Source organism: Pararge aegeria, chromosome 2, assembly GCF_905163445.1.
Source record: "Pararge aegeria chromosome 2, ilParAegt1.1, whole genome shotgun sequence".
NCBI lineage: Eukaryota > Metazoa > Arthropoda > Insecta > Lepidoptera > Nymphalidae > Pararge > Pararge aegeria.
Genome location: NC_053181.1, coordinates 5,209,897 through 5,237,719, shown reverse-complemented (window position 1 = coordinate 5,237,719; position 27,823 = coordinate 5,209,897). Strand labels below are relative to the sequence as shown.

The 27,823-nt window shown below is 35.9% G+C and overlaps 2 protein-coding genes across 13 annotated transcripts in view; one reads left to right on the top strand and one right to left on the bottom strand.

Annotated features, from left to right (window-relative positions):
• Nucleotides 1-11,296, bottom strand: part of LOC120634156 (myocyte-specific enhancer factor 2) — a 101,815-nt gene extending 90,519 nt beyond the window's left edge. For 11 of the 12 annotated variants that reach the window (XM_039904578.1, XM_039904605.1, XM_039904596.1 and 8 more), the window contains exons 1-2: nucleotides 11,088-11,296; nucleotides 5,799-5,955 (exon numbers count right to left, since the gene is read on the bottom strand). The gene's annotated coding sequence lies outside the window, so the exon portion shown is untranslated. The remainder of the gene's footprint in view (nucleotides 1-5,798; nucleotides 5,956-11,087) is intronic. The other variant, XM_039904666.1, reaches the window with a different exon arrangement.
• Nucleotides 222-24,849, top strand: LOC120630208 (venom carboxylesterase-6-like). The gene is made up of 6 exons (XM_039899346.1): nucleotides 222-250; nucleotides 796-897; nucleotides 1,395-1,576; nucleotides 21,161-21,288; nucleotides 23,141-24,396; nucleotides 24,471-24,849. The coding sequence occupies exons 1-6, from the start codon at nucleotides 222-224 to the stop codon at nucleotides 24,847-24,849; spliced, it is 2,076 nt and encodes a 691-aa protein (XP_039755280.1).
• Nucleotides 24,850-27,823: the final 2,974 nt, after the last annotated feature.

Genomic DNA, 27,823 nt, shown 5'->3' with positions numbered 1-27,823 from the left:
ATGAAGTAAATGATGTTTTAATTAATTAAAACGCACATAACTTAGGAAAGGTAGAGTTGCGTGCTGGGATTCGAATTCGGCCGGTTGAAAGTGAAGTCGAGCTCCTACCCACTGGGCTATCGCCACTTCCCAATCAACCTCACGTGCTTGTAATTACACCGACAACCATTCTGGCACCGATCCCGGATTCAAACCCAGGACTTTGCGATCTGTAGTCTAACATGCTAACCATCGAGGCAGTAAAAGGCAGGTACGTCTATCTTTCTTAATCCATACTAGACAGAGAGTCTACAACAGTAGAGCTGAAGATTTTTTTTTGGTAGGTAAATTTTAAACCATCTATCTATATAGGTATATAAAAGAGAAAGTGTGTGGGTATGTTCCGTATAGGCTCCGAAACGGCTGGACTGATTTCAATGAAACTTTCAGGGAATCTCCGGATTGACCTGGCGAGTAATCCTGTAAAGTTTGGTGACGATCGGAGCACTCCTATTTTTGAAATGATATTCTGTTGTTGGGTGTACATGGGTGTAGATAATGATCTTTACCCGCTCGAGAAGAGAATAGAAGAGAATGAATTAATATATTATGAGACTTAAATTAAAAATTTACTGATGTAAGTTTATTGTTTAAATAAAATAAAGCAAAATCTAGCCCGGCGAAGCGGGCTGGGTACGCTAGTTTACACTAAAAAGTAAAAAGTAAAAAGGTCTATACCTACAACAGAGCCTACATTATAGTAAAGCTAGTTTAACGGTGAAGGTAAACATGCCTCAGAGTTCTTTATGTTTTCAGGCGTGTGAAGACTACCAATACGCACTTGGTCAGCGAGGGGGACTACGCCTTCATTCTGATAGGAGACCTGTACCCTGTAGTGGGCAGTGGGGTGCATTCAGGGTATGCACAGGGTATGCAGATGATATAAAATGAGAAAAATCTCCAGTACGAGTTATAAAAAACTTAAGGATAGGCATTGTAAGCCTTATAAAAAGCCTACCCTTAAGTAAATAACTCGTACTGGGGATTTTCTTCGTTTTATATCACCTGCATACCCTCTATGCACGCCACTGGCAGTGGGTTCATGATGATGAATGCGTCTTAACCAAGTGTCTACTGAGTGCCAAGTTTGAGATTTTCGTGTGTTTACGCGTGAAATTTAACTGCGATTTTAATGATTCAGTTTCCCAGTATTGTATCCAGGTGGCGGTCTTTCGGTACTATATTAATCGTAGTTAACTTAAACGCGTTCGAATCAGTAAACGTAGTTCGAAAATCTCACACTTGGCACTGTGAAATCATTGTGACACATTCGTTGGAATTAGTGACGAATCGCAACAATCCATTCGAACATAACAATCGTAAGTCACGGAATCGTGTAATATTCAACATTTCAGCATGGGCGACCTGACATTGAAAATACACGAGCAATGTTGTGGCTTGGGGCAAGTTTCAGGGGTTTTTTGGGGCACCCATCGATCCTCCTGGAAGTGGGTCGCCCACTCGCCCCCTTGCGACCTTGGCGGGAGTGTACGAACTACGCCGAATGTAGCCGAGGCGCTCCATTCAGTCGCTACGCGTAACTAACTTTCAGTTTTGACTATGTTACAACTTCTCTTAATTTTATTATTATTTTAGGTTGCTCATTAAAACAGCAACAATATAATTAATATACTTTTAGGTAGTGATTTGTAAAATAGTTTTGTTATTATCTGTAATGAACTAGGTTTTTGAACGTGACCCGCAAGTCGTTCTGGTTTACATTTTCCCGCATAGGTTACCTATATAACCTATATAACTAACTTCACAAATTAATTGAGAAGTTAGTTATATAGGTTGCTTCTTGAACGTTCCTTATTTCTATTTAATTATTTGAAATAAGCAGTGCAAGTAATATTACGCTACGGTTTTTATGATTTGAGTATGAAAGTATCTTAAATACGACTAGTGGGTATATTTAGGTAATATAGTAATTGTCTTAAATAGAGTTGTTAAAAAGTTTCTTGGAGACTGTTACTCTGTAGAATCTGCATTCTTATCTACTGGTAGACTCACAACAATGAAATAGTAAGCGAATATAAACGGTAGGTAATAGGCACCTAAACACGTCCTGGATTAAAACATTGGTACCAGGAAAATATGAAAGGGAAAACCCTTTATTAACATGGAACACTTGACAGACAATATTTTATTTATTTTATTTTAGAATAATTTATTAATTTTGTAGGCGAGTTAGCCTCTTGGCTGCCTAAATTCAAGTTTAAGATTGATGTTGGTAACTGTACTTTTATAAATGATTTTTTTTTCTCCCCGTTGGCGTTGGAAGAGACCTTAGGACTGCAGTCGATTCTTAGAGGCTATTGATTATGTACGGAATACATAATCAATAGCCTCTTAGTAAAAAAGTAGATATTGTTATCACGTTGGATACAAAAATCAATTCAGTGCCCGTAATAGGCTTGTTGGTATATCAAAAATTTCATTTCCGAATTTGAAATAACTCTAATTGTCTAAATACAAAAACACAGGCAATTTTGTTTTGGTCTAGGGGTAAACAGTTTTCTATTTTTATAACTACAATATTTTGAGTATCAAGGATTGATTTATTTTTATTTTATTGCAGTAAAAAAAACGCGTGAAGGAATAATGTATGTCTACTCAATGTAAATTTTACGCAAATATTATGGGTATTTATATCACTTTTTTAAATAATAATCATTTTAATGACACCAAAAATTTCCGCTCACTAGAATATTCACATCGAATACTTAATTGTGTGAATTGAATTTAGTTATTAATTAATTCAAAATTATGCAGTAGTGTTAATTTTAATAAATAGTTATATATTATATTCAATTAAAGTTTAATAAATATGCCTAGTTTGGACACTTCATAAAAATGTAAATAGTATTAAAATAAAAAGGGGTGACATGATTTCAAACGTGTACAGGGCACGGGGTCTCTTCTCAGAATGAGAACTTTTAATTGTATAGTACACATATAATACATAATATTGTGTTCAAGTATATTGTATATATATATATTATTTATTGATGTATAGGTATATTATATGCAAATATGTATGTATATTTATATGCACCACCTACCTCTCTTCTTGATGTGTGTTTAACGCCATTGGTTGCCTGGACGAGATCGCTATGTAGCAAAAAGGCCGCCAAATTTGTATTAAAACTTTGTATTATTTTTTTTTCTGTATTTTTGTGTAGTGTACAATAAAAGTGTATTTATTCATTTATTCATTCATACTTTTAAACGGATAGCCAATAATATTCATTAGTGATCCCTGCATTAGACCAATGAGGTATGACGTAATGCCAATGAAACAGTCAATATTTGATATGCAGTAGTATCCTATTAGTTACAGCGTGCGATAAGCCAAGTTCACTAATGAAATGAGGAAACAGACATGTTTGTCGCGGTTTGTCTGGTGACTACAGAGAGCACGAGGCAAATCGTTAAAAGTGTGCATACCACAAACAAATAATGATTATTTTCGCAAATATAGCCACATCATTAGCACATTAGGATCCCACTGTTGGGAAAGGCATCTCTCATGAAACAGACTAAGTAATGATATGCTGCTCTGGTCAGCACAGCTACCAGATGACATTTCCTACACGGGGTACTGACAAAATGTTTATCATCTTAGCCGACCATTTAAAAAAAGGTAAAAATAATATCCAAATAATACCTACATGTGCAAGCGGTGATTGCGCATTGGGCAGGAGCTCGACTTACCTTTTTGGGGCCGAGTTCAAATTCCTAAGTTCAAATTTCTGAGTTTTAAGTAATTAAAATATCACTTGCTTCAACGGTGAAGGAAAACATCGTGAGGAAACCTGCATGCGTGAGAGTTCTACAAAATGTAGAAGTCGAGTCCACTAATCGGCACTAGGCCAGCGTGGTGGACCTTTACCCCTTCTCATTGTGGGAGGAGACCCGTGCTCTGTAGTGGGCAGGTAATGAGTGGATGTGACGATGATGAATACACGTGTAATATCAAACGGGCGTTAACTTTTCCTTGTAGCTCATACTGTCTGTGCATTGGCAGTGCTTGTGCTTGGGTATTAAAGCGGTGGGTATTTTTTTTATTTCTCTTTTCTAGCCGTGATGAGAGTGTCACGAAATCCAAAAAGAGCAGTTTTAAAAAAGGTCCCAATATTTTAAAAGGTATCAGAGAAACAACCAACGGTAAATCTTGTCTTGGTTAAACTCACCAATGAAGAAACGTATTGGAGGAGACTGTTTCAAGACAGTTAAAAAAGAACTCCAGAAATCTTAGCTTAATAATTTCATAGCACAAAACCGCTGATTAGATTTCTAACAGAATACAAAGTTCCTAACTATTCTTGGTCCGAACCGGGAATTCGAGTCCAGGATCCTTCATCCTACTCGTAGTAGAGAATGCTAACGAAGCATTTGACAAAATACAACCATAAAGTAGAAAATCAAACTAAAGTAACGAGAAGTTTAAAAGTGTTTTTGTAAAATAAACTAAATTAATTGCAGATGTGCTAGGCGTAAGAGGACCCCATAAGCCAATAAAAGGCAAGCTTTCAATTTGTTAGTATAAAAGCAGTAAACGTTTTGACCGTTTCCTCGATGTTTCAATGAATAAATGAATAATAACTAAAACTCACAGGTCTACGAACTTCAAAAAAAAGTGAAATATTGAACGAATGTTTTTCTTTCAAAAACTGACTTCCATATCAACGGGATTTAATAAAGATCGCCTTAGCTTATAATAGATTTACTATTATGAACCCGTTACCTTTACACACATTACATTAAATAAAATCGAATTGGATGTCACGAGAAGTGGAAGATGTTGAAGGAGGATTACACCAAAATGGTCAAAAAAGGCTGAAGACGAAGAAGAAACCTATTGCCAGCCATGCTTGCGATTTCTCCACAATGTTCTTCAAGGCACGTGCAGTCTACGCATCCGAACTTGGTTAGTTTAATGGACTAAACCCTTCTAGAACATTCTGATAGGAGACCCGTGAACCCTTTAGTGAGCCGATAACGGTTTGATAATGATGATGATGTAGTAACAATTTTAATGAACCTACCCAAAGATTAATTACAATTAGTAAACATGAAATGGAATAAATAGCAGAAACAAAGAAAAAAAACGATCAAAGTGCAATAACAACTTGTAGTCAAGCGTTAATTACTATAATATAAAAAAGAAATCCCATTTCTTTTCGCGGGCGAGTAGAAGTGATACAGAGGTGGGGGAGGGAGAAAACGACGGAAGGTTATCAATGTTGATAAGAGCTCATCCATCACCCGCCGTATCTATTACAATGGGCGAAGACGCTGTGTGCGGAATATTTTGAATTTGCTTGCCGCATCTATCACAATACTGATGCGATGTCGCAGAAATCCATTTACTTATAGGAGTAAAAGTTCCCATTCACAGGCAACCCGTCGCATCGAAATCACGCACATGCAATTGGTCGCTGCAATCTATTGCAATGACTCGTTTGCATTGTAATTTATTTATTTATTAATTCATACCAAATAATAGTAGGTAGGTGCATGCCCCTTGAACCAGTAACATGTGCAAGTAGCATTTGCAATATATTTACGGATGAAATGTAGCGACTCTCTGGAAATCGCGGTAAAATCCCGTCGGTTCTAAAATTTTTATTGTATTTCTAAATTTATAAATTTGATATTTCCTCCATTTGTAGGTAAAACACTTTAATTAAAAATGTGTGATTTGCAAACAGTATAGCTAGAAATTCATGCAAGAATTACGCGAATATACTTACAGATGTAAACGCTCTAGGTATTTGGACATGTGCCTGAAATTCGTCGCTTGTGCTTTATCACTTTCGCGGATTGCCGTGTGTATGGACCCCTTAAATTGCAAGATGAATGAAGTATGCGTTCATAAAATCCAGTATCTTGGCACACGTGGATTTAAATCTGAAATTGACCGATTTTCTATAACTCGATGATTATTTTATGAGAAAATTAAAAAAAAAAGAACATTATTTACATTTAATATCGAAACACGAAGAAATAAAGTTTATTAATTTACAGCTGCTTCTTGACTAAATAGCTAATTCTAATCCTTGGAAGATTAAGAGATTTACTAGGTACAATCCTAACTCAAATAAAGAAATAGAAAATTGATAGGCATTTCGTGATGGCACTGGATGATAATAATAAGTGTATTTTATAATTCTTATCTTTAATGATATAAGTAAATCAGATAAAATAAAAGATAATTTTCACACCATACCAGAACCTTATCTTAAACTATCAAAGCGGGAGTGTAATTTATAATCACTTATCATTATAAATAAACAGCAAAAACAAGGTGAAGTAAAGAAAATTAATTCTTACGACTTAAAAAGTGCAATGCATTTTCCTACATAGGTATGGTTAACTAGAATTTAAGAAACTGAATCGATTGAAATTCGTCGTTCATATGGATATAATAAAACCGTTAAATTTGGCAAATTCTGTCTTAAATAAACCTTGGTGTAACTTAAAATGAAGGTAAACCTTTCTTAACAATTTTTGTTTAGAATTATGGCAATACGTACGAAGCTATTATTTCAGTTAACATTAGATTTGTGTATGGCAAAAAAAAACAAATTATTAACTATAATAAAGACGTAGAAGATAAATAACAATTAATTGTTAGAGATAATTAAAGATTTAAGAAATATTAATAAAACTGATGGAATTTAAACAATTTAAATATCACTTGCTTTAACAGTGAAGGAAATGATCCTGAAGAAACCTGCATACCTGAGAGTTCTCTGTAATGCAGCTAGATCAAAGGCGTGTAAAGTCTACTAATCCGCATTTGGTCAGCGTAGTGGACTTTAGCCTTAACCCTTTTTACTCAGAGTGCCCTGTAGTGGGCCTACAATAATTTTATGATGATGATGATGGTGATTTTTTTTATTTCTTTACTTAAAAGAAACGAATTAGTTTGGCCATCCAAAGGGGCAATGCTGCCAGCACTTAGGAACTGTGCCTCGCTGCGGTGGTTTCGAGGACGTTTTAGATTTTATTTAGTTTTAAATAGTATATTTTAGGTTATATTTATAAAACAATTAAGTATGAGAATTCAATTTATTCCTTTAAAATACAATTTAGATTTTATGAAAACTGGCTGTGTTGGATTCTTTGGATTTTTACTAATTATAAGTTGGTATAATAATTTTTTTTCTCGTTTCATAAGAAAAATCCGCTCCTCACGAACACTAAACGTACATGTCATTTGTCTTATAACATCTGCATTTATGTTCATGTTAAGCCTATAACGCTTGTTGCAATATTCATTTATTGTACGTCAACAAATTACTAGTTAGTGTTTGTATGAATATGATGAATCTAGACAGTCTTAACAACCGGAAAACAAAATCAAAAGGCGATAAACAGACAGACATAGTATGCAAAAATGCTTATGTATTCCACGTGAACGCTATGAGATTGTTCGAGCCTCCCGATGTTACGCAATAACTCGTGACTCCTATTACAAGTGCCTTGATTATAATACGCTACAAGTCTTATCAGCTATCAAACAAATTAAGGCCTTTCACTGCTACTGATAAGGTCGTAAATTGAATATCGTCCAATTTCGACGCTTCCTTATTTGTAATGAATACTAACACGCTTTTTCCTGCGTTTTTTGTGTATAGTCGCAAATTATCACTTCATTATTTTTGTACAAATCCATCGTATTACTTGTCTATTAATATTATACACTAACCTGTACTGATATATTTATAAAATAGAATATTTAAATAACTTGTTTACCATTCACATAGTTTTTTTCAATGTCTGTCGGTATTGTCTAACTCTCTGGTAACATTTTTAATTAAAATTTGCATATGATTCTAATAAAATAATAAAAATAAAAATTTAAAAAATAGGATTATTTAGCAGTTATGAATGCAAATAAACTTTAACGGTTTGTATGTGAAATTAAAATATTTACGTAGTCACATTGCATTGGCGATAATCCGAAAAATAATGATGGAGGCAAAAAAAAGAAAAACTCTTGAACACGCACGTTGTGGTGCCTACGGAGTCGATGGATCGCAATGGCGCAAAAAAGCGTCTGTGCACACACACAGGAGCAAAAACTCCACAGATGTGCTCACACGCAGCGTCAGTAAAAAGTAAACCGCGACTAGATCTTGTCTTTAAACAACATGTTTAGATGGCATGTAATATTAAATTCATTTCTTTTCATTTGCGTTCATGAAATTACTAAATGCTAATTCATTAGCATGCTATTCTGCATTAATCATAATAAAATGGCTTACCAAATCTAAGTTTATAAAAACTTTCGCGCAGCATTTTTCCATATAAAGAGCGCCTAGCTTGGCACTTTACGCATATAAAACTTCATACGATCTCCATAAGACCTGTTTTCTTTGCGCTTTTTATTCATTATTTTATATAAATTCTTAAGTCACATTATTCTGCAAGAACCTGCGCAATTAAACCTTTATTATCTTTTACCCTTACACGAGTATGGAAACTGGTTTAATCACTTTGAGTTACCGCGCTCCAGCCTAATCTCTTATTTGTTTGTAACTTTATAGTATGTATATGTAACCGACCAAACGTGACAAGGTTATTATTTGTCCTACACAAATATTGATAAGTAACATCATATAATGAGATGAGCATACAAGCATATGAATATATGTATATAAAAAATCGTGTATCATGTTAGTATCTTCCAATAAATGTCAATGGATCGGCATGAGCAGTATAAATTTAACGAAGTAAGAACCTATTCATATTAATTTTTAATAAAACATACTCTGGTCACAGTGTTTTGCACACCTGGATATACAAGTTTAAGAATTTCATAAATGCTAAACGTACGAAGGTCGATAGAGCGAGGAACCGAATACAGGTGACTTCCGTTGTTGATACTGGCATCCTAAATGGACAAATGCAATTAATATTCATCACTGTAGTGTTTGAGTGTCCCGAAATTGGTATAATGTTTAGCTTATCAATATTATGCTCGAATTGAAGATTTTATCTTGGGAAATAATGTGAAAAAATTGTGAGTTACAAAACAATTTGTGTCGCTGGTTGATACCGGATTCTACATATAAACCTAATTGAAGCGAATACTTCCCTACAATAAACGCTAGCACAAGTACCATCAATTGCTGAAGACTCCGTAGGTCTGCATACATAAATGGTTACTCGCATTTATTATGCACTACAGAATAATATTGCTAAATCGCTGTCATCTAATTGCTTTATGAATTCGTTAAAGATACTATAGGAATTTACCATACAGCGCATTCTCCAATCACAGAGAGTTGTAGGGCAGGTCATGGCTGAATGCGTAAGCGCAAACGGATGTGCATACGATAACTTATTATCTTAACTTCATAATATAATTTGTGTGTACAGCAGTTTTATGTAGTGGTAGAGAAAGCAAATATTGGTCGGGAGGTTTTTATCTCGAATAATATAAACACTCTATGACACAAAAGGTCCTCAAGATATGAGCAACTATATTTGCGACGTTCTATTTCTCTAGGTAAATACAATAAGGTTTTTTAAGTGCAGTGATGTATTAATTGATAATTGTCATGTTTAGTAGTACAGGCTAGTCAGCGAGTACCAGGCGAGCAGCGGATCGCAGTGGTATCACGTTACGCGGTGGCTGTTGACACCAGCGCCTGATTAATATTTATGATACGACTGAGCATCTCGCATGGCCGGTTCGTTCGTTCTATGCGAATTAACTCTGTCCCACTCACACTCATGTTAGCAATTATATATCCGAAGGAGAAAAACGTCCGCTACTCATAAACCAACCGCTTTTTCAAACAAACGTGTGTGAGTAAGTGCGAATGAGAATCCCAAATCTTCTTAATTTCTGTACGGTTTTGTTTTTGCTTTCAGATTTTGTTTTGGAACCAGTCTTGAAGGTCGCGATGAATATGTTAGTTATCGTAACTTTTTTTATTAGTTTTGTGTTTTAATTAATACGCTTTAGATTCCCTCTAAAGTTAATAATTTGTGTTGTCGTTAAATTATATCGTCAAAAAAACGAGAGTCTGCATAAGACAGTAATTGATTTTAAAAAGTAAGGAGTTGCATGTATGGCGAAGGGCCGAACGCCTCGAACCTGACCGTATCGAGGTGACCTAACCGGACAGACTTGACTGACATATTAAAAATCTACAGGCTTTATAATTGTGGCCAGTATCACAGAGCGGCGTTTATTTTCTCTAAGTAATATTTAGTTCGTCAATGTTCTTTGAAATTAAATATTTTCCCGGTAAATGGAATTGTGGAATAATTATGTCAGTTTCCTCAGTACACTGGGTACAAAATTGTGTGAAACAGTGACGAGTAACTACATTTAAATTACTCATTGAATGCCATTAGTCATTTAATTTGATGCAGTCGTTTGTAATTAATTTGATGCATTCGTTTAAAGAATACCAAATTCGTTACTCTGGTCACACGTTTGAAATACATACATGCTCACTTAGTAAGTTTCGGAAAGTGTTTAACTTTATCGCAAAAATATATTAATATAGAGTCGGCTAATTTGGAGTATTATTGGTTCGAGATGCTTTACATTTTATTTGTTTTCATAACACGCCATGTACGCCCACGTTATCATTGTGCATATGAGTGCGCCATTATCGTTGTTTGTCTGAATATTTTCCGTGAGCTCGTGTGCGGTGCGCCTCCAGCGCCGGCCGGTATTCGCGGCTGCTTCAAGGTCACGTTATCAAGCTGTCGCCAGCCGAGCCAACGTCGCCGCCAGATATGCGCCCCGCAGTAATTACCTACGCATTCTACTCCTCTCATTTATTCACAATTAGGCGACACTAGCACGACCGACTTACAGGAACTCTCCAATCTGTACCTCCGCAATCTTTATTGCCCACCGGAGAGGCTAATGCGTGCTCGCGCTCCTGACCACCAGCACCGCAATATCGTCCCAAATCGAATTAGCGGCGTGTTTACATTTTATAAATAGAGCGCGTTCACGTGGCGCCGCTGCAAGATAAGCGTCCGACGACTCGTTCTCCATCACTCACCGTGCGCTGTTAACATCCTCCGCGGCGAATCTCAAGTTTCTCCGTCACACTGACACTCGAGCGGGAACTAAAGCACTCACAAACGGCGCACTAAGTTCGGCGGCACACGCGAGGACTGCACAGCGCGACACCCACGACTAGAATGCGGGCGAAACGGCGGCGGGGTGCGGGGGAGGAGATCGGCAGCGACACACGGCTCGTACGAAGGCGCGGCGGCTAGGACTGCGGCCGGGCAACAGCGCGCTCCTCCCCATTGGTCGGGCAAGGCGTGACGTCACACCGACTGGCCAATGGCCGCGAGACGAGAGTTGCGTTCAGCGGCCGCTTGGATCGCTAGCGCGGAACATCTCGCCCGCCCTACAGAGCTTTCTAAGTTTCTTCAGCTTGGGCGTATGCTTCGCGGGCGGAAAACACTGATAGAGTATCATAATGAAATTAAATATGCGTTGTTAATGTCGCTATCCATAAATTATAGGATATTAGATCGTAATTATTGCAACATCACTTTTGATTTTCCAAATGTATCTGGCGTTTGAGCGGGTTGTTACTTTACGTAGTTTATTGGGCTGCTGCCAGATAAGGTGAATATACCTATGTCGTAGATAAACACAATAATAAATCAGGGCTGAAAGCAAATTGATGGTGTCATCGGGAAAATAAATGATATAGAGCGGCTTAATGCACAAACAATTTTAAATTAAGATATTAAACTTGCGTCATGTTCTTGCGTTGTTATGTTATACTTAAATGAAGCAGAATTTAACACATCGACACTTTGAAAAAACCTACGGCTACCTTGCTCCTGGGTTTTCAAAGGTAGGTTCAGTCTTAGAAATAGAATAGAATAGAAAAACTTTATTGCACACAACACAATAGGAAAAACACAGGGAAAACAGTAATTAAAATCCCCATTTCCAATTATTGGTTACGTTACGTTATTCACAAAAACTAAAACTATAATACCTTATTTAATATTTAACAATTAAAGGTAAAATTAGAATATAATTTGTCCGCTAACAGAAGTATTGCCTTGTAAATTTTCTGTACTTTCCAATAAGAATCACCGGTTGTATTTATTTACTTTATTCGAACATTTTAATTACTTAAAAATGTCTAATACGGTCACCTTATCACAATAAGTGATCATTCTTTGACCGCCCATAGGGACAGAAGGAGCTCTTTCGCACTGATAGACAGGAAATCGCAATAAAATTCAAATAATAAAGTTGATAAATTAACACTATGAACTTTATTAATTGAATTTTAATTTAATAGAACATAATAATTAATAAATATTAATAATAATATAGTAGATGATCATAATCTGGTGAAAGCTGAAAAGGAAAAAAGTATTTAGATACTTTTTCCTTTGATTCTTGGACCTTGCTTACGAGATTACCGCCATGTGGAATGTTGAGTCGATCGTTATTGTTCCGATCGTCGGTCGTTTCACTCAATGGTCTTCTCGCGAAAAGCTTTGACCAACAACAACATCTAAAGAAGCTTTCGCTTGGTTGTTGGATCAAGGGTCGGATACAGAAGGCAGTAGTCCTTAAAACGGCACGTATTGTGAGGAGGTTCCTCACTCTAGAACCCTGACCGCCCGTTGCTTGGGCATTCAAAAGCCTTGGATTGGATGTTATTTCTTATAAATTTTTAATAGTGTTTTTTTTTTCAAGCATTGTTTAGAATTTAAAAAATATGAAAATCTATAAATGATAAAAAATATAGTATATAATTAGTCAAATTATATCTGAATTTATAAAAATCACAGCTCCAAGCTTCATTAGATTGCTGTAAACAAACCCCTTGGTGCCTGAGGGAACGACAGCTGTCCCCAAGCCTCAGCTCTGCCATTAAACACCCACGGACTTCGTAACTCCATACGAGAATGTACCTTATTTACATGGTTTTAAAGCCTATTTTTCAACTTATAATTCAAGAATCCCGAACGTCTCCAAGATGCTGAGGAATAGTTGATTAGAATACGACTTTAATGGTTGGCACGTAGGTACAATTTACTTTTGAATTGCGTCATTATATTGATGATACAGGAAGGCGATAAGATATTGTATGTTCAACTCAAAGGCAATTAGGTAGAGCTTACGTAAAAAAAAATCCAAGTATTTCGGTAAGAGTGTATTGTACAAATTTTCTTTATTATCAAAATGATAAACAAGGAATTGTGTTGAACTTCGAGGACATTTTATTTTAGGAAAAGATAATGCTTTAGATTCAAAAATGTATAAAAAGAGGCTGGAGTAGTCTTTTGTCTAATAAGGGCAGTTTTAATCTACGAGCCCTTTAGCCCGACTGACCGCAAGTTAAGTACATTTTTGGTCGACAGCCTAATGACGATAAATTCAAACCCCTGAGTCGGGCTGAAGTTTCCGATACTGTACAGTCTTAAGGACAGTTGTATCTATCACAGAATATGACTATTTGTCACAATCTAAAAAACTACTAAAATCTACATCTTATCTACTTTTAGTCTATGGACTATCATAGACTAAACGTAGATAAACTAGATGCAATTAAAGAAAATCTTCAACGAAGATAACAGTTTAATATTTGGCTAAAGGATTTTTTATCGTCGTTTCATTATATATCAATATTTGTGTAGCAATAATTTGTATAAGTAAAGTTACAAATGAGTTTCAAGGAATTGTATTAAAAGAGTCCTTTTGATTCATTCAATTACATTTTTAACTTTTAAGAAAACCCTACAAAATCTTAAATTACGGGGGTAGAACCCTTTTACCCTATTGCGAGTTGAATGTTTAAAAATATTTCTTTGTAAACTCTTTAGGACGTAAATACTTATTTGAAACGAATTCCATCACTTTGTAACTTTCCGACTTTGATGGTTTTCAAACGACTTCCTTAATAAGGATATTTCCCAAGTTATTTTCTATCAGGCATGCGAGTCATCAAGCAAAAACATGGCCTGCGCTTAACGTGCCAAGGATGGACAAATTCAATTTCTTGACACAAGATTTTACTGAGAAAGTTTTGACAGAATAATGCGGGAACCCGCCATACATAATAATTACCTTTAGGCAACCACGCCTTTAGTAATGTTGCTTAGCGGCAGAACTAAGCATGACAGTAGTACTTTCCCGGAAGAGCTCTGTCACAAAAAGCTCTTCTAATGCTGAAATGCCGAATTTTGATATTTTGATATTACAACCAGGGCTCGGAACCGGTTTCAATTTACGGGACAATTTCGGTTAATAACCGGTTTAGTGTTCTACGTTTTACCGGTTAAATGATTAAACGAACCGAAATGCTTTAGACAGATAAAGTCTTTATTGCACAATTGCAATTAAAAGCGAAAACAAGTAATAACAAAACAATAAGGCAGTCTTATCGCTTTAGGTTACCGTTCTAATTGAGCGAACGATTCCATAACGATTAATACGCTTAAATTAACCAGTCTATGCAATTCGCGCTAATCCCTTTGACAAAATATGCCTAGCCTATTTCATGGCGCGTGCGTGTCCTATTTCAATGCAAAGAACATAAATGATAAAAATTATTCATCTTCTTAAATAGATTTGTGTCGATTGTTATGTTTATACAGAAAAAGCTTAATTTTAGGAATAAATAGTAAAAAAGTACCCAAATTATGAAAATACTTTTGGCTAATTTCAAAGAAAAAGCAAGCAATCTCAGAATAATGTGGTGCATGGAGTAACTAATGATCATCTAAACGCCTTGCCGCTTCAGATTGCTCGTAGCAGCGCGCGCAGCAAATCACTAGAAGAACCGACATTGAAGGTTGTAAAACCAGTTGATTTCAATCTATTAAGTGAAATTATTTAAAAAACCGGTTTCTCTCTTTAACCGGTTAAAAAAACAAAATCGAAATTATTCCAATTCCAGAGTTAATGACCGAAACCGGTTTGGAATTATTTTCTCTATATTCTATAATTGGTTAAAATCAATACAAAACAATAATATCTATTCAAATCTTAAATTACCTTTCTGATATAAAACTTAATACCACAGAAAAGCGTTGCATTTTTTTTAATGTGCAATAACAATTACGCAATTAAGGTTTAATACAATTATTGCACAAGAAAGAAACAAAGGCTCTATTTATTTCAAAGAAAATAACTTTAATGAGTGTGTCCGAATAAATTATGTGAACCGGCCACGTGTGGATATGCATAGGTGTAAAATTATAGTAACAGTCTACTATTACAGTTTATCCACTATGAAAACATATTGCTCGAAACACTGTCGATTATGAATTGTATACAGTTTTTGTGCTAATATTGAACACTGATTTTAGTGCCAATTCTGTTGTACAAATGTCTATGAACCAAAACTAACTGCTGACAAGTCTCAAAATAGTGTTATCCCTTTTAACATAGAACAGAGTGCAAAGGATGGCACTACTTTAAGATTTGTCTATGTAGTTCAGAAATTTTCTCGTTGCTGTCAATGTTGATTTTTTCTTTTTTTTTCCTACTTTATGACCGCGTAAGATCTAGGGCTTTGATAAATAACAGATTCTAACCGCGGCTTTACTCGAATTTACCTGCGTCAAAGAATGAAAACTTATAAAATTCTTTATTTTTTAATTATTAAAGTATCGCACTTACAATATTATTAAAATATCTTGTGACCTATAAAAATACCTTTAAGAGTAATAAAACTAATTTTTTAAATGTTTTTAACAGCGAAATTACTTTACTTTTGTAAAGAAGTCTTTTCACCTCGTAAGTGGTTGATAATGTGGATACTTGTCTGAAACTTGCCTTAGGTTTTCTTTGATGGCAAATAGGATATGTTGCCAACTGAAATAGGTACCCTTACGAGCGCGCTTGGTTTCAAACCAACAAGATATCGAAGTCGTTTCTCTATCATTCTATGATTTCGAAACGTATAAATCTTTCAAGAAAATACGTCCGTCTAACAGTGAAGTCCGTAATCCGAACGCAGGAATCCGTGTGTAATCTATTTTTGAACTCCCCTTCGGCGCGTGCGCAGGCAGGGAGAGGAATTACCGGGGTTTAATGCACTGAAATTGCAGTTTAACAATGTTACAGATGAACTACAAAGGTACACCAATAAAGCAGTAGATCTACGGTGAGTTATTAATTCGAATGCTAGTTTCTTGCCGGTTTCTTCTTAGAAGAATTTGCTTTCCAAACTGACAGCCTTTTCCTTTCGTTGGTTCTCTATTACATCGTCGTTTTTATGTAATTTACGTTGTTATCATAGATAAAATCCGGAACTTGATTGCGTTTGATTCAACGAATGACGCTGAAATTTTAATCGCACATTATCCTTAAGCTTTTCTGTACCGTACCATTTAAAAAGTATTAGTTACCTATAAAAACTAGCCTTTCAATAAAAGCTACGTGGCGAGATATACATATTTAACAATTAATTAACAAAGAGTTATAAATTAGCTGTCGATGTGAATAGGAAGATACAAAGACAGGTTAACTTTAAAAAAGAACTGGGGCGTATTCAGATTTAAATAAATATTGTCAATCTTCAGGCAGTTTGGACGTGATTTGTATGATACTCTTCTGTATGATTGCTAAATAATGACTGGAAATCGCTCGCGTTGATGCCGAGCGGTGTATGAACAATAAAATATGCTGAAGTGGATGAAGTGCGTGCCGTAGACTTATACTTTGTACTCTAGCTGTAAGCCCAGCTTCGTCTTGAAAATTAAAATTTTCTTTTGCCAATATTTAAAGTGTCCCATTTAATTTTTTTGGCGCAACGGTGAGTGCTGTGAACTTAAGTAGGCGGTCCCGGCAGGCCCAATTTGGGAACATATAATTTCTGAATTTTCTCTGGTCTGGTCTGGTGGAAGACTTTGGCCATGGCTGGTTACCACCCTACCGACAAAGACGAGCGGCTAATCGATTCAGTGTTCCGGTGCGATGTCGTGTAGAAACTGATTAGGGGTATGACTACCATACTCCCTAACAGGTTAGCCCGATGCCATCTTAGACTGCATCATCACTTACTATCAGGTGAGATTGCAGTCAAGGGCTAACTTATAGTGGAATAAAAAAAAATTATTTAAGTGGGACAGATTTAAGAAGTTAAACATCACATGCTTTTTTATTTAAGAAATTAGATATCACATGCTTGTCATTTTAGCATTGAACCGAAACAAACCTTATGTCACTGTCCAACCTGTCATTCGAGTGCATATGATCACGTCGCTCGGTTGAATATTTAAGTGATAATAACAAACCAAGAACTAACAAACGCGCTTTCGCATTCTTGATATTAGTTTGAAAAAGTAGGGATACATATGCACATCCACTCATATACTGATACACTCCAATGTACTTAATGTAAATAATATCATTGTATTGTATTTTTATCAATGTCATTATGATGATCATCAGCGTCTTAGCGTCCCACTGGTGGGCACTGGTTCCTCTCTTAAAAGAGAGCGGGGTTTAGAGCCTAAAGCAGAAATGCTGCTAATAGTCAAAGGTGACTGACTGACTGACTGACTGACTGACTGACTGACTGACTGACTGACTGACTGACTGCTCTATCAACGCACAGCTCTAACTACTTGACGGATCGGGCTGAAATTTTGCACACATTTAATTATTACAACGTAGTCATCCGCCAAAAACGTTTTTTTTTTAAATTCCAACCCTACGAGTGTTAAATGGGGGATGAAAGTTTGTATAAAATCCTTAATGTATCAATTTATATTTCATGGATTTATCCATGAAACTTAGTTTTTAGGTTTTCGATTAAAAATAAAGAAATACGTGTTTCACAAATTTAAAAATTCCAACTCCATATTCATCATACAGGGGATGAAAATGTGTATGAAAGTTTCTAATTTTTTAATTAATTTACGTTCATATTTTTCTATCAGAAGCAAGACTTTTTTTTAACCTTTGTAGTTAAAATTTACCAAATCAATGAAATTGACGTGTGCGAAGCTGCGGGCAAAAGCTAGTTATTATATGCGACTATAAATGAAGCGGTGTTAGCCTAGTGGTTAGGACTTTGGCTTCACTTCTAGGGTTCAAATCCCAGAACACACCACTAACTTATATAAGTCTATAAGTTAGTGGTGTGTTCGTATTGTACAGATAAGTCATGTACCACCACTAAAATTTCTAAGTGTTGCTTCAACGGTGAAGGAAAACATCGTGAGGAAACCAGCATGCCTGAGAGTTCTCTATGTTCTCAGAGGCGTTTGGTGGCCACGAATCCGCACTGGGCCGGCTCGGTTTGCTACGGCTTAACATGTTTGACTACGGATTACGGTGTTAGGTTTTTGTTTAAATTCTCATTACCAGCCCGGAGTAAGGAAGTTGGTGTATCCATCCTAGTGTATCATAGAGCACGTTAAGCGGTTCCGGTTATAATAACCTATATATCATCATCATCGTCATCATCAGGCCATTACCGTCCCATTACGAAGCACGGGTCTCCCAAAAAGTTAAGGGTTTTACCCAGTAGAGAAACGTGGCAGTTTTAGTATAGGTAGTGAAGAGGTATTTATTATTTCACAAAATACGATTATGTTTTACTGACGACAACAATGAGACAGAAATATATTTTTTTGTTACAAATTGTACGTATTCTAAAGTCACCAATGTGTTACGCATAATGGTAACCTTTCGCCTGTCACACTACAGTCTCCCACAAGGTAACATTGTGACTCCAAAAAGGGACAACCCTTATGCAGTCTTAAACAATTTTGAGTCTTAGGACCAGAGCTTTCTGGGCCAATTTCCCATGTTCTCAATGTTGGAAATAAGTCGGAATAACCAAGTTGTTTTTTGTCTTAGACCCACGTGGCGTTACCACATGTTTAGGAACATCGCATCCCACTACAATCCGGGAGATAACGTTGCTTAGATAAGCTTTATGCTTTCTTTTAGTTATTTGCAATTATGTGATCTATCATAACATATCACCATCTTATTGATGTCCACTGTTGTGCTGAGGTATCCTCTCAAAGTCATTATATAGAGAGATATTGAGTCTTTACTAAAAATACAAGATTTGAAGTTTTGTGCACTTTTATTTTTTAAATTCTTTATTCTTTATTGTGGGTAAACGTACCTTAGTTGCTGTTTACAAGCATACCTACATATTTGTCGTTTACATGCGTTTAAATGACACATGAAATTCAAATTCAAATTTAAATTCATATTCAAAAATGTATTATTGATGTACGCACTTATGAAGCGTGTATACATATAACATGTTATTACTAATGTTAGGTGCTGGTAATAACTACATTCGTTAACTTAAAACTTAAGCTAGGAATTATCAAATAACCCCTTGAAGTCTTGTCTCCTTTTCAAGAGTGTTTTATTAAGCTTAATTTTTTAAAAAGCGCAATAAACTTAATGATTACATTATAAAACAAAAAAGCAATGACAACAGGCAATGAATCAGAAATTCTCATGAAGACCCAGCGGGGCCATATGTTCCGCACATTGTCGCCCCCTCCCTCGGCGCACGTAACCCCACCCCCTCTAAGGGAACCGCTGAAAAAATCGGACCACAACAAAAAATTGCACCTTTATTCCAATGTCACAAGATTCAATTTATCTTACCCATTTATTGTATTTGTAACATTAAGAGACAAGGTGATTGAGGGACATAAGTTTTTTCTTGAAAATGTGTGTTGAAGTTCAGTGACCTCGATTTTTTAAATGTTAAAATTCAAGATGACTAATGTCTTGTAATCATTGTAAAGAATAATAATATTTAAGTATAAAAGATTTTCAATACCTTACTGCAAGATCATCGTCATCATAAAATATTTCACTAGCCAAAATACGTGCACTGCTGGCTAAAGGTTTCATTTAAGCAAATCTAATTTTTCGTATCAAGTCCTTACATACTTCATTCGAGGACCTTGGGACTCCAACGTCAAGCGGTTCTCTAACAAATGTGACCAGCCCATAGCTGTCTAGAGGTACTTACTAATGAAATATATTTTTTTTTTATTGTTGACGTTCAGAACACAGTTGTTGCACAGCGCCTCTTGCCGAGTTTGTTTTACTAGGAGACTAAGGAAATATAATCCGTCCTCTGTGCTACTGCTAAAATCTATTATACCATTCTATTTACACTATATCATACCAGCAGCAACTACCATCTAACAATAAAGCATTGTTGAATTTTAATTGACTTTACTACCATCACAACCCGTCTGCAGTGAGTAGTGAGTATTGACAAAACTTCCTCTTTAAAAAGGCCTTTCGTCCACAGCTGGACTTTTGACTTTTTTAATCTAATAGGCTACTGAGTAATCTATGGAACTACCAGTCAAATTTGAAGAATCGGTGTTTTCCTTTGGTAGCCATATTTTCGTAGAAAGTTCTATGCTGTAAAACATTCGGCTACAACCTTCAGTCGAGCATTGGGTGATGCGATGTGGTCGTTCATACAGTGCATGTTTATATAACACAAATTTTGTCTTATTGTTTGGGTTTGTATGGGAAGAAGGACGGGGAATCGCTCGTATTAGTTGATATTATGGACTTAATTTTATTATACCTACTCATTTGTATTAACATTATCAACTCATTGCCGGCCCACTATAGAGCACGCGTTTCCTTCCAGAACATGAAGGGTTTATGACCTTGTCCACCACGCTGGTCAAGTGTGGAATGGTGGAATTCACAGTCCTCTGGAGCACTCTCAGGCATGCAGTTTCCCTCATGATGTATTCCTTTACTATTAAAACAAGTGATACCTGTTTTATTGCTTGGATAAAACTAATCGAAATCGGTACATACCATCACAAAATTCAGTTGTACGTTTTTGTTTTTTAACAGTGTAATTTGATACTAGTATCGTGCATCAGAAAAATTATCAAATAAGATTAGACTATGCCGAATCTTCTATCAAGGTAACGGTTCTCAGAGAAACCTATCTATCTGTCAGCACTCAATACTTTATCGATAAGATACCTACTGTAGTCTAACAAATTTGAGGATGTTGATTTTCCCAAACATTTAGTTACTGTCCAAACATGATGGCGATACGAGTGCTTTTAGCAGCTTGCTCTATCTTAATTTGTAATGTATTGTGCCATACAGGTGATGCCATTGAGCCGAAAGTGAAAATATTACAAGGAACCGTTGTCGGATCTGCTGGTACTAATGGTTACTATGAATTTCATGGCATTCCGTACGCTGATTCTACATCTGGTATCAATAGATTTAAGGTATTTATGTACAACTTTATTAGCTTACTTACTAATTTATTTATTGTATTAATAATGAATGTAAACGCCTTGTTGTTCGCTGAATTAAAACAAAAAAAAAATAGTTGAATTTGTCTGTTAAAAATTACCAACTGAAATTAGGAAATTAACCTCCATGCCTCGGAAAGCGCATTAATTTGATGGTCCTGGCTATTGTAACTTATGTGTGATAATAGTTGTTAAAGCCCCAGCGTGGTAGGTCTGTGCTCTAAAACTCTGTCTCCTTAATAAGACAGGAGACCAAGATGTGGGGCATCAATAGGCGGTTGATGATGACTCGATCTACTAGCTGAGCTATTGTATATCCCAGAAAGTTAATCGCCCACGAAACGACATTGGATTAATTAATAATGAAATCTTAGAAACAATTGAATTTATTCTCCGTCGGGTCGCTCTTGTCAGAGCGGTCGTGGTCGTCATTAAAGTGTTGTGGCACGCTTGACTATTCTTCGCCACTCTTCCCTGGCAGGTACACATATGTATATTTCTAATACACTAATGTAGAAGGACAGCTACTAGAGCCTTTATTTGGTAGGCCTCGAGTCGAAGCCATCACAACACGCGGAAGATCATGACATTACTGAAAATAAAGGCGATCTTCTGCGTATTCTAATTAGTGGCGGTACTGCCATAAAGGACGAAAAGCCAGGCTTTAATTATGAATTACGAAATTTCCTCTTATAATTCGCATGTGGACGAGTTTGTGTTTATCATTTGGCACAACAAAATCTGCCTTAGGTCATATCATATGATGAGTAAAATCACTCCTTTATTTAACTGGGCTTGCTCTAATTCACTAAGAAGAACGCCACTGATTCTTATGCCTTAACTCTTCCAATTGAATCCAAGGAACTAATGGTCGAAACAGATAAATAGACACGCCTTCAAATTGATAGTATCTCTATATGATTATTTTTGCATGAAAAAGTTTATACACAAAATGTTTCCCTAGCTGATTTAGGCCACGGTGGTCAAACTATAGAGATGTTTTCCAACTATAATTAGATATTAATATAGTGCACAAGTGTGTGCGCAAACACAATTCTCATAGTCCGAAAGAAGGCAGATCCGACACAACCGGAAAGAGATTAGGCGCAGAACCGACACCTTTACGTGTTATTCGAGGCACAGGAGTTAATCTTCGCCAATTTCCAAACTCGGGGCTCTTAATAAGAATTTCTTGATAGAATATTCAAATACTATTTTTATTCACTGGCCCGACCCGGCGATTTAACCCAAGACCCTGTGATCTGCAGTCGAATATGATAACCAGTAGACTTTAGAGGCAGTTCAAAACGAGACAGAGAAAGTTTATATTTAGAACATGGCTGCTGATTTTCATATCACAGCAAAATAGGAGTATTTTTATACATTCTTATTTCACCTCCGTAATTCTTTCTTAGTTCCTCAGCTCCATTGTTGCGTACATAGAATATTTGTCATAAGTAAGTACTTTTCGATAAGATATATCTGTATCTAGACGTTATCAAACGCATAAAATGACTGAAACCTCTCCCGGCAAGTCATGATTTAGCTCTTGTATTTTCCGTGGATAAAAATGAACCTATGTCTGTATCCAGAATACAAGCTTGTGTCAAGTTTTCTTAAAATCTTTATAGTCTAACATAACTAACAAAAGAGTCTAACATAACTAAACCACAGTCAGTCAGAGAGTGTTTTCATTTTTATTTTTCTGAAGAACTCGTTAAAAATCTTTTGAACGGGACATATTTGTTACAATTAAACAGAAAAAAAATATATAAATAAAGTAGTTACAAAACAAATTCTACATAAACAATTATTTATATTTTAGGCTCCCTCACCACCACCCACATTTCGAAATGAGTTTATATCGAACCGAAAAAATGTTAAATGTATTAAAGCTGTGGGAAAAGGTTATGAAGGTACCGAGGACTGTCTGGTAGCAGACGTAATGACACCCACGCTAGATAGTACAAGAGGCTTACCCGTTATGGTGTGGATAAAAGGCACAGAATTAGATTCACGAGATGATTTGGACAATTCTTTGAGGTTTTTGGAAAAGGATGTTATAGTTGCTCGCATACATTACAGAGAATCAATACTAGGGTTTTTATGCTTAGGAACGGAAAGCGCTCCGGGTAATGCTGGACTAAAAGATATCATTGCTGGATTGAGATGGATTAAAGACAATATCTCTAAATTCGGTGGAGATCCCAATAACGTAATTCTAGTTGGACACGGCAGTGGTGCAGCTGCTGTTGATTTAATAACCCTATCACCACTCGCAGAAGGTTTGGTTCATAAAGTCATAACACAAAGTGGAACGGCCCTGTCCCCATGGGCTGTCACACGCGACAATCTGAAATATGCCATTAAAGTAGTAGAAGCTCTAGGCCATACGGTGACAACTGTAGATAGGCTATCAGAAGTTTTAACTCAAACCAGTATAGCAGCACTGATGGCGGTTATAAGTAAACTTGATATTCCAGACAATTCGCTAGCATTTGCTCCATGTGTAGAAAAAGAAATTGAGAATGTCGAAGCGCTAATGCTAAAATCACCCTATCAAACTATAAATGATGGAGAGCAATTGGAAATACCTTTCATGACCGGATTTGTTGATTACGAAGGTACAATACGAGCAAACGAGGGTGTAAATAATAATTGGCTCGAAAGAATGGATAATTCATTTATAGAGTTTTTACAATCCGATTTAGAATTTGTATCCGATCAACAAGAATTGCAAACCGCAGAAACAATTAAAAATAAATATTTTGGAAATGGACCAATTAATGAAACTCTAATAAGAAACTTTCTAAAATATAATGGTGATACGATGATATTAGTATCTACTATAAGAGAAGCTCGGTTTCGAGCTTTGCGTTCCAGTTCAAATGTTTACTTATATCAATTTTCGTATAGAGGAAAACGTAGTGAAGAAGTCCTAAATAGGCCATTACAAATAGAAAGAGCAGGTCACACAGAAGAATTGGTGTATATGTTTTCAAACGAAGATAAATTGAGTGGTTTTGATCTTGCCATTGGAGACATTCTTATTGAAAGATGGACAAACTTCGCTAAAACTGGGTTGGTATACTGACAACTGCGTATTAAAGAATGTGCTTATTTTATAATTAACAATTCTATTTTTATTTTCACAGAACACCAACAAGCGAAACCTCTCAAACTGTTTGGCAACCTTACTATCCTAATTCGACTCACAGCAATTATCTAAGGATTACTGATGATCAAGAAATAATTCAACGTGGAAACGCTTATTTAGATATTGACTCAACAGATCCTCATCCATCAAGTATGGCATTTTGGGATGAAATTTATTCTCAGTTTTTTGCAGATGCTAAAAGCAGATGGAGTCTAAGAAATGGTAATGAGACTGATGAGGAAGGTAACGGCGATGGTGACGATGGTGAGGAGGAGGGCGAACCAGGATCGGCATCTACGGCTGTTGGATACACTTTTGTAATATTCTCCTTCTTTGCAATTTTGAATCAATTCCACATAACACAAATACTTTCTTAGGAACTCACTTGATAGATTGTATAGCTATCAATAAAGTTCTATTATTAAAAATATGTTACATGATTATTTTAGTGTTTATAAACTTAGTTCAATTTTTTTGGAAATTTAATTTAAGTTATGGCGCTATTATGATAATTAAATTTAAAATAGTTGATGGTCAGTTTCTCATTTCTTCCAAATATTTATTACTGGCGGATGCCAGCAACTGAACAATCTGAGTAGATTTTTTTTATCATCATCATCGTGTTACTTCATAGCAGTGTACAAATAATGAGTTAAATAATAAATAAATAATAATTGTTGGATTATTTGCTTTATTCTACTTATTCAACCGTGTATAACGATGAGTTTATACACTTCGTTGTATTCAGTGAATTAGTCGCATAACGAATAACGCATAACGAAGTGTGGTTCCACCTTTAGCGAACGTTGTGCATGGAAGTTCAAAGGGTCGCTCAATCTGTGTCAGTGTGTGAGCTCGGAAGGTCAGGTATGCGCATCATTAGCCCTACAACATTTATCGCGATAAATGAGTTTTACGCTGCTTTTGTTAACGCGGTGGTACTACCATCAAGTTGTGAACCATTGAGTAGCGTTCCAGTTTGCGTCCTGCGAGCGACCATTCGTCCAACTATTTTTTTTTTAGTCTGACGTGAAAAAATACCGGTTTTCGATATTTTGAGATAAGCTGTCTCCAAAGGACAGCTCAAATTTTTTTTCAATTTCAAAATTCGTCAAACATCGATTTTTTTTTAATTTTTTTCGTTACGGTATATTTTTATAGACCAAAAAAAAATTACTTCCTGAAAGTTTCAATTAAAAATTCAAATTTTAAAAGGTCGCTCTGATTTTTTTTCTGAGTCCTTACCCGGACGAGCTCTGTCACAAAAAAGCTCTACTATTACAAAATTTTGGGGTTTCGTACCAAAAGGGTAAAACGGAACCCTTTTCCAACACCAACAATTTACATTTGAACATTAATTTTTATTATTTTGTGTGGAGCCGGCAGCTACAAAGCAACCTTGTCATCTATCTTATCTATCTTATAATAAAACTGTAACTGGAAGATTTCTGTAGGTACATTTAATATATTTTGAAAATTTTGCTTTATAATCGATACTGAGTCCAAAACAGATTTTTATTTAATTTTTGTCTGTCTGTCTGTCCGGGCATCACGCTTAAACTACTGAACGGATTTAAATAAAATTTGGTATAGTGGTAGCTGTTATTCCGGGTCAACATATAGGATACCTTTTATCCCGATAAACAATAAGTATCCTCCGGGAAACGGGATGAAAATTTTTATCAATTTTACTTTATAGCTCCGTTAAATTTGAACCGATTTTAATAATTCTTTTTTTATATGAAAACTTCGAACATGTAGTATTGAATTTTGAATTCAGACTCTTCTCAAATAATAGCAAGTAGCAAGGCAAATGGGACAACGATCGAATGCATGCGTACCATACTAATTAATATTATAAATGCAAAAGTTTGTGAGGATGGATGTATGTGTCAACTAAAATAATGACAGCTTTCTAACTCAGTATACCACGTAAAATAATAGTAAGTACATAGCTAGCCACAATGATTATGATTTTAGCATTAGATCTATTCTAGCTTCTCGATTGACTCATACGCAGACGAAGTCGCGAGGGTCCGCTAATAAAATATTAAAATGACATAATAATAAAATAGTAAAATGACATTCAATATCATTACAATTTCACATTATTGTGGTCAAAGGGTCATTTACTCAGTTTGGGAGATACTTAATTTGTTTCATCTGATACTGCTACGTACACCTTGTATCTACATAGCATCACATTATCAGATTTTGTACGCTGACGAAGTCGTAGGAAACCACTAGTTGGTTCGTTATGTAGAGCGCAGTCAGAGCTCGCTATAGTTAAAGAATAACGTTCAAATTTAATAACGCAAGCATCATTAGGAATGTTTACCAGAACAGCCGATGTTGAGCGTAAAACACTTATAGGGGAGGCCGTTAAAACTGCAAACTGCACATTTAATAATCCAAAGGGCTGCAGCTGTGGCGAATGTAAACATACAGCTAAAACTGTAGGTACGAATTATACAACGTGTATGATTCATCATCATACGTGGTGATAGTATAGTACGGTGGGACCGAGTTCGATTCCCGGCACGCACCTCAATCTTTCTGAGTTAGGTGCGTTTTTTCTCTATGCTATGAAATACGACTTATTTAAACAGTGAAGGCAAACACTCTAACGTAACCAGCACATGAGAGTTCCCCATAATGTTTTCAAAGTCGTGCGAAGTCTACCGATCTGCACATCCGCACTTAGCCAAAGTGGTGGACTGGGGTCTAGTGACAGTTCAAAGTATAGATATCTCATTACCTCTTATAGTAAAATAGTTAGCAAATTTGGGTATTGCACTATCCCGTTTCATGTAAGTTTCTTTAAGCGATAAGGCCGCCTTTGCGCATTTATTTTATACTATCGTTTGTATTGTTAACCTAGCTTTCTATTTGTATGTGCAATTAAGACTTCTTCTCCTTCTCTATCTTCTGGAGAAAGTTTACTTCAGATCCCGCACGGCTAGCATAAACAGGAGTCTAAAGTTTTATCCCCAGATCATATCCATTGTTAAGGGATAAAATAGACTTGTCCACCTGCCCAAGCACGGACAGAAAAAAAGGAGTAGTTCACGCACTTAATTTGGATATCATTTCCAGCCGTGCGCACATATGGATAAAAACGTGGAAGAAGGTAAACATTTTGTCCTTTTCCAGTGAAACAATATGCCATGCCAGCCGTGAAAGTCCGCATCGCACATGACATAATATTTCTAATTATGTCATGTATATGATAGGTATGCCTCATTAATGCTCTGGCGCCTGATTAATGCCGAATCTATGATGAAGCATGGCTTGGTGTTCTTGCTCAAAAAAGGATGCGAAGGCATAACACAGGATCTTCAGATGGCGAAG

Coding starts and splice junctions, on each gene's coding strand:
- LOC120630208 (XM_039899346.1), top strand. CDS start 222: ATGCTAACCATCGAGGCAGTAAAAGGCAG. Junction 21,289..23,140: donor CTGGTATCAATAGATTTAAG/GTATTTATGTAC, acceptor TTTATATTTTAG/GCTCCCTCACCACCACCCAC. Junction 24,397..24,470: donor ACAAACTTCGCTAAAACTGG/GTTGGTATACTG, acceptor TTATTTTCACAG/AACACCAACAAGCGAAACCT.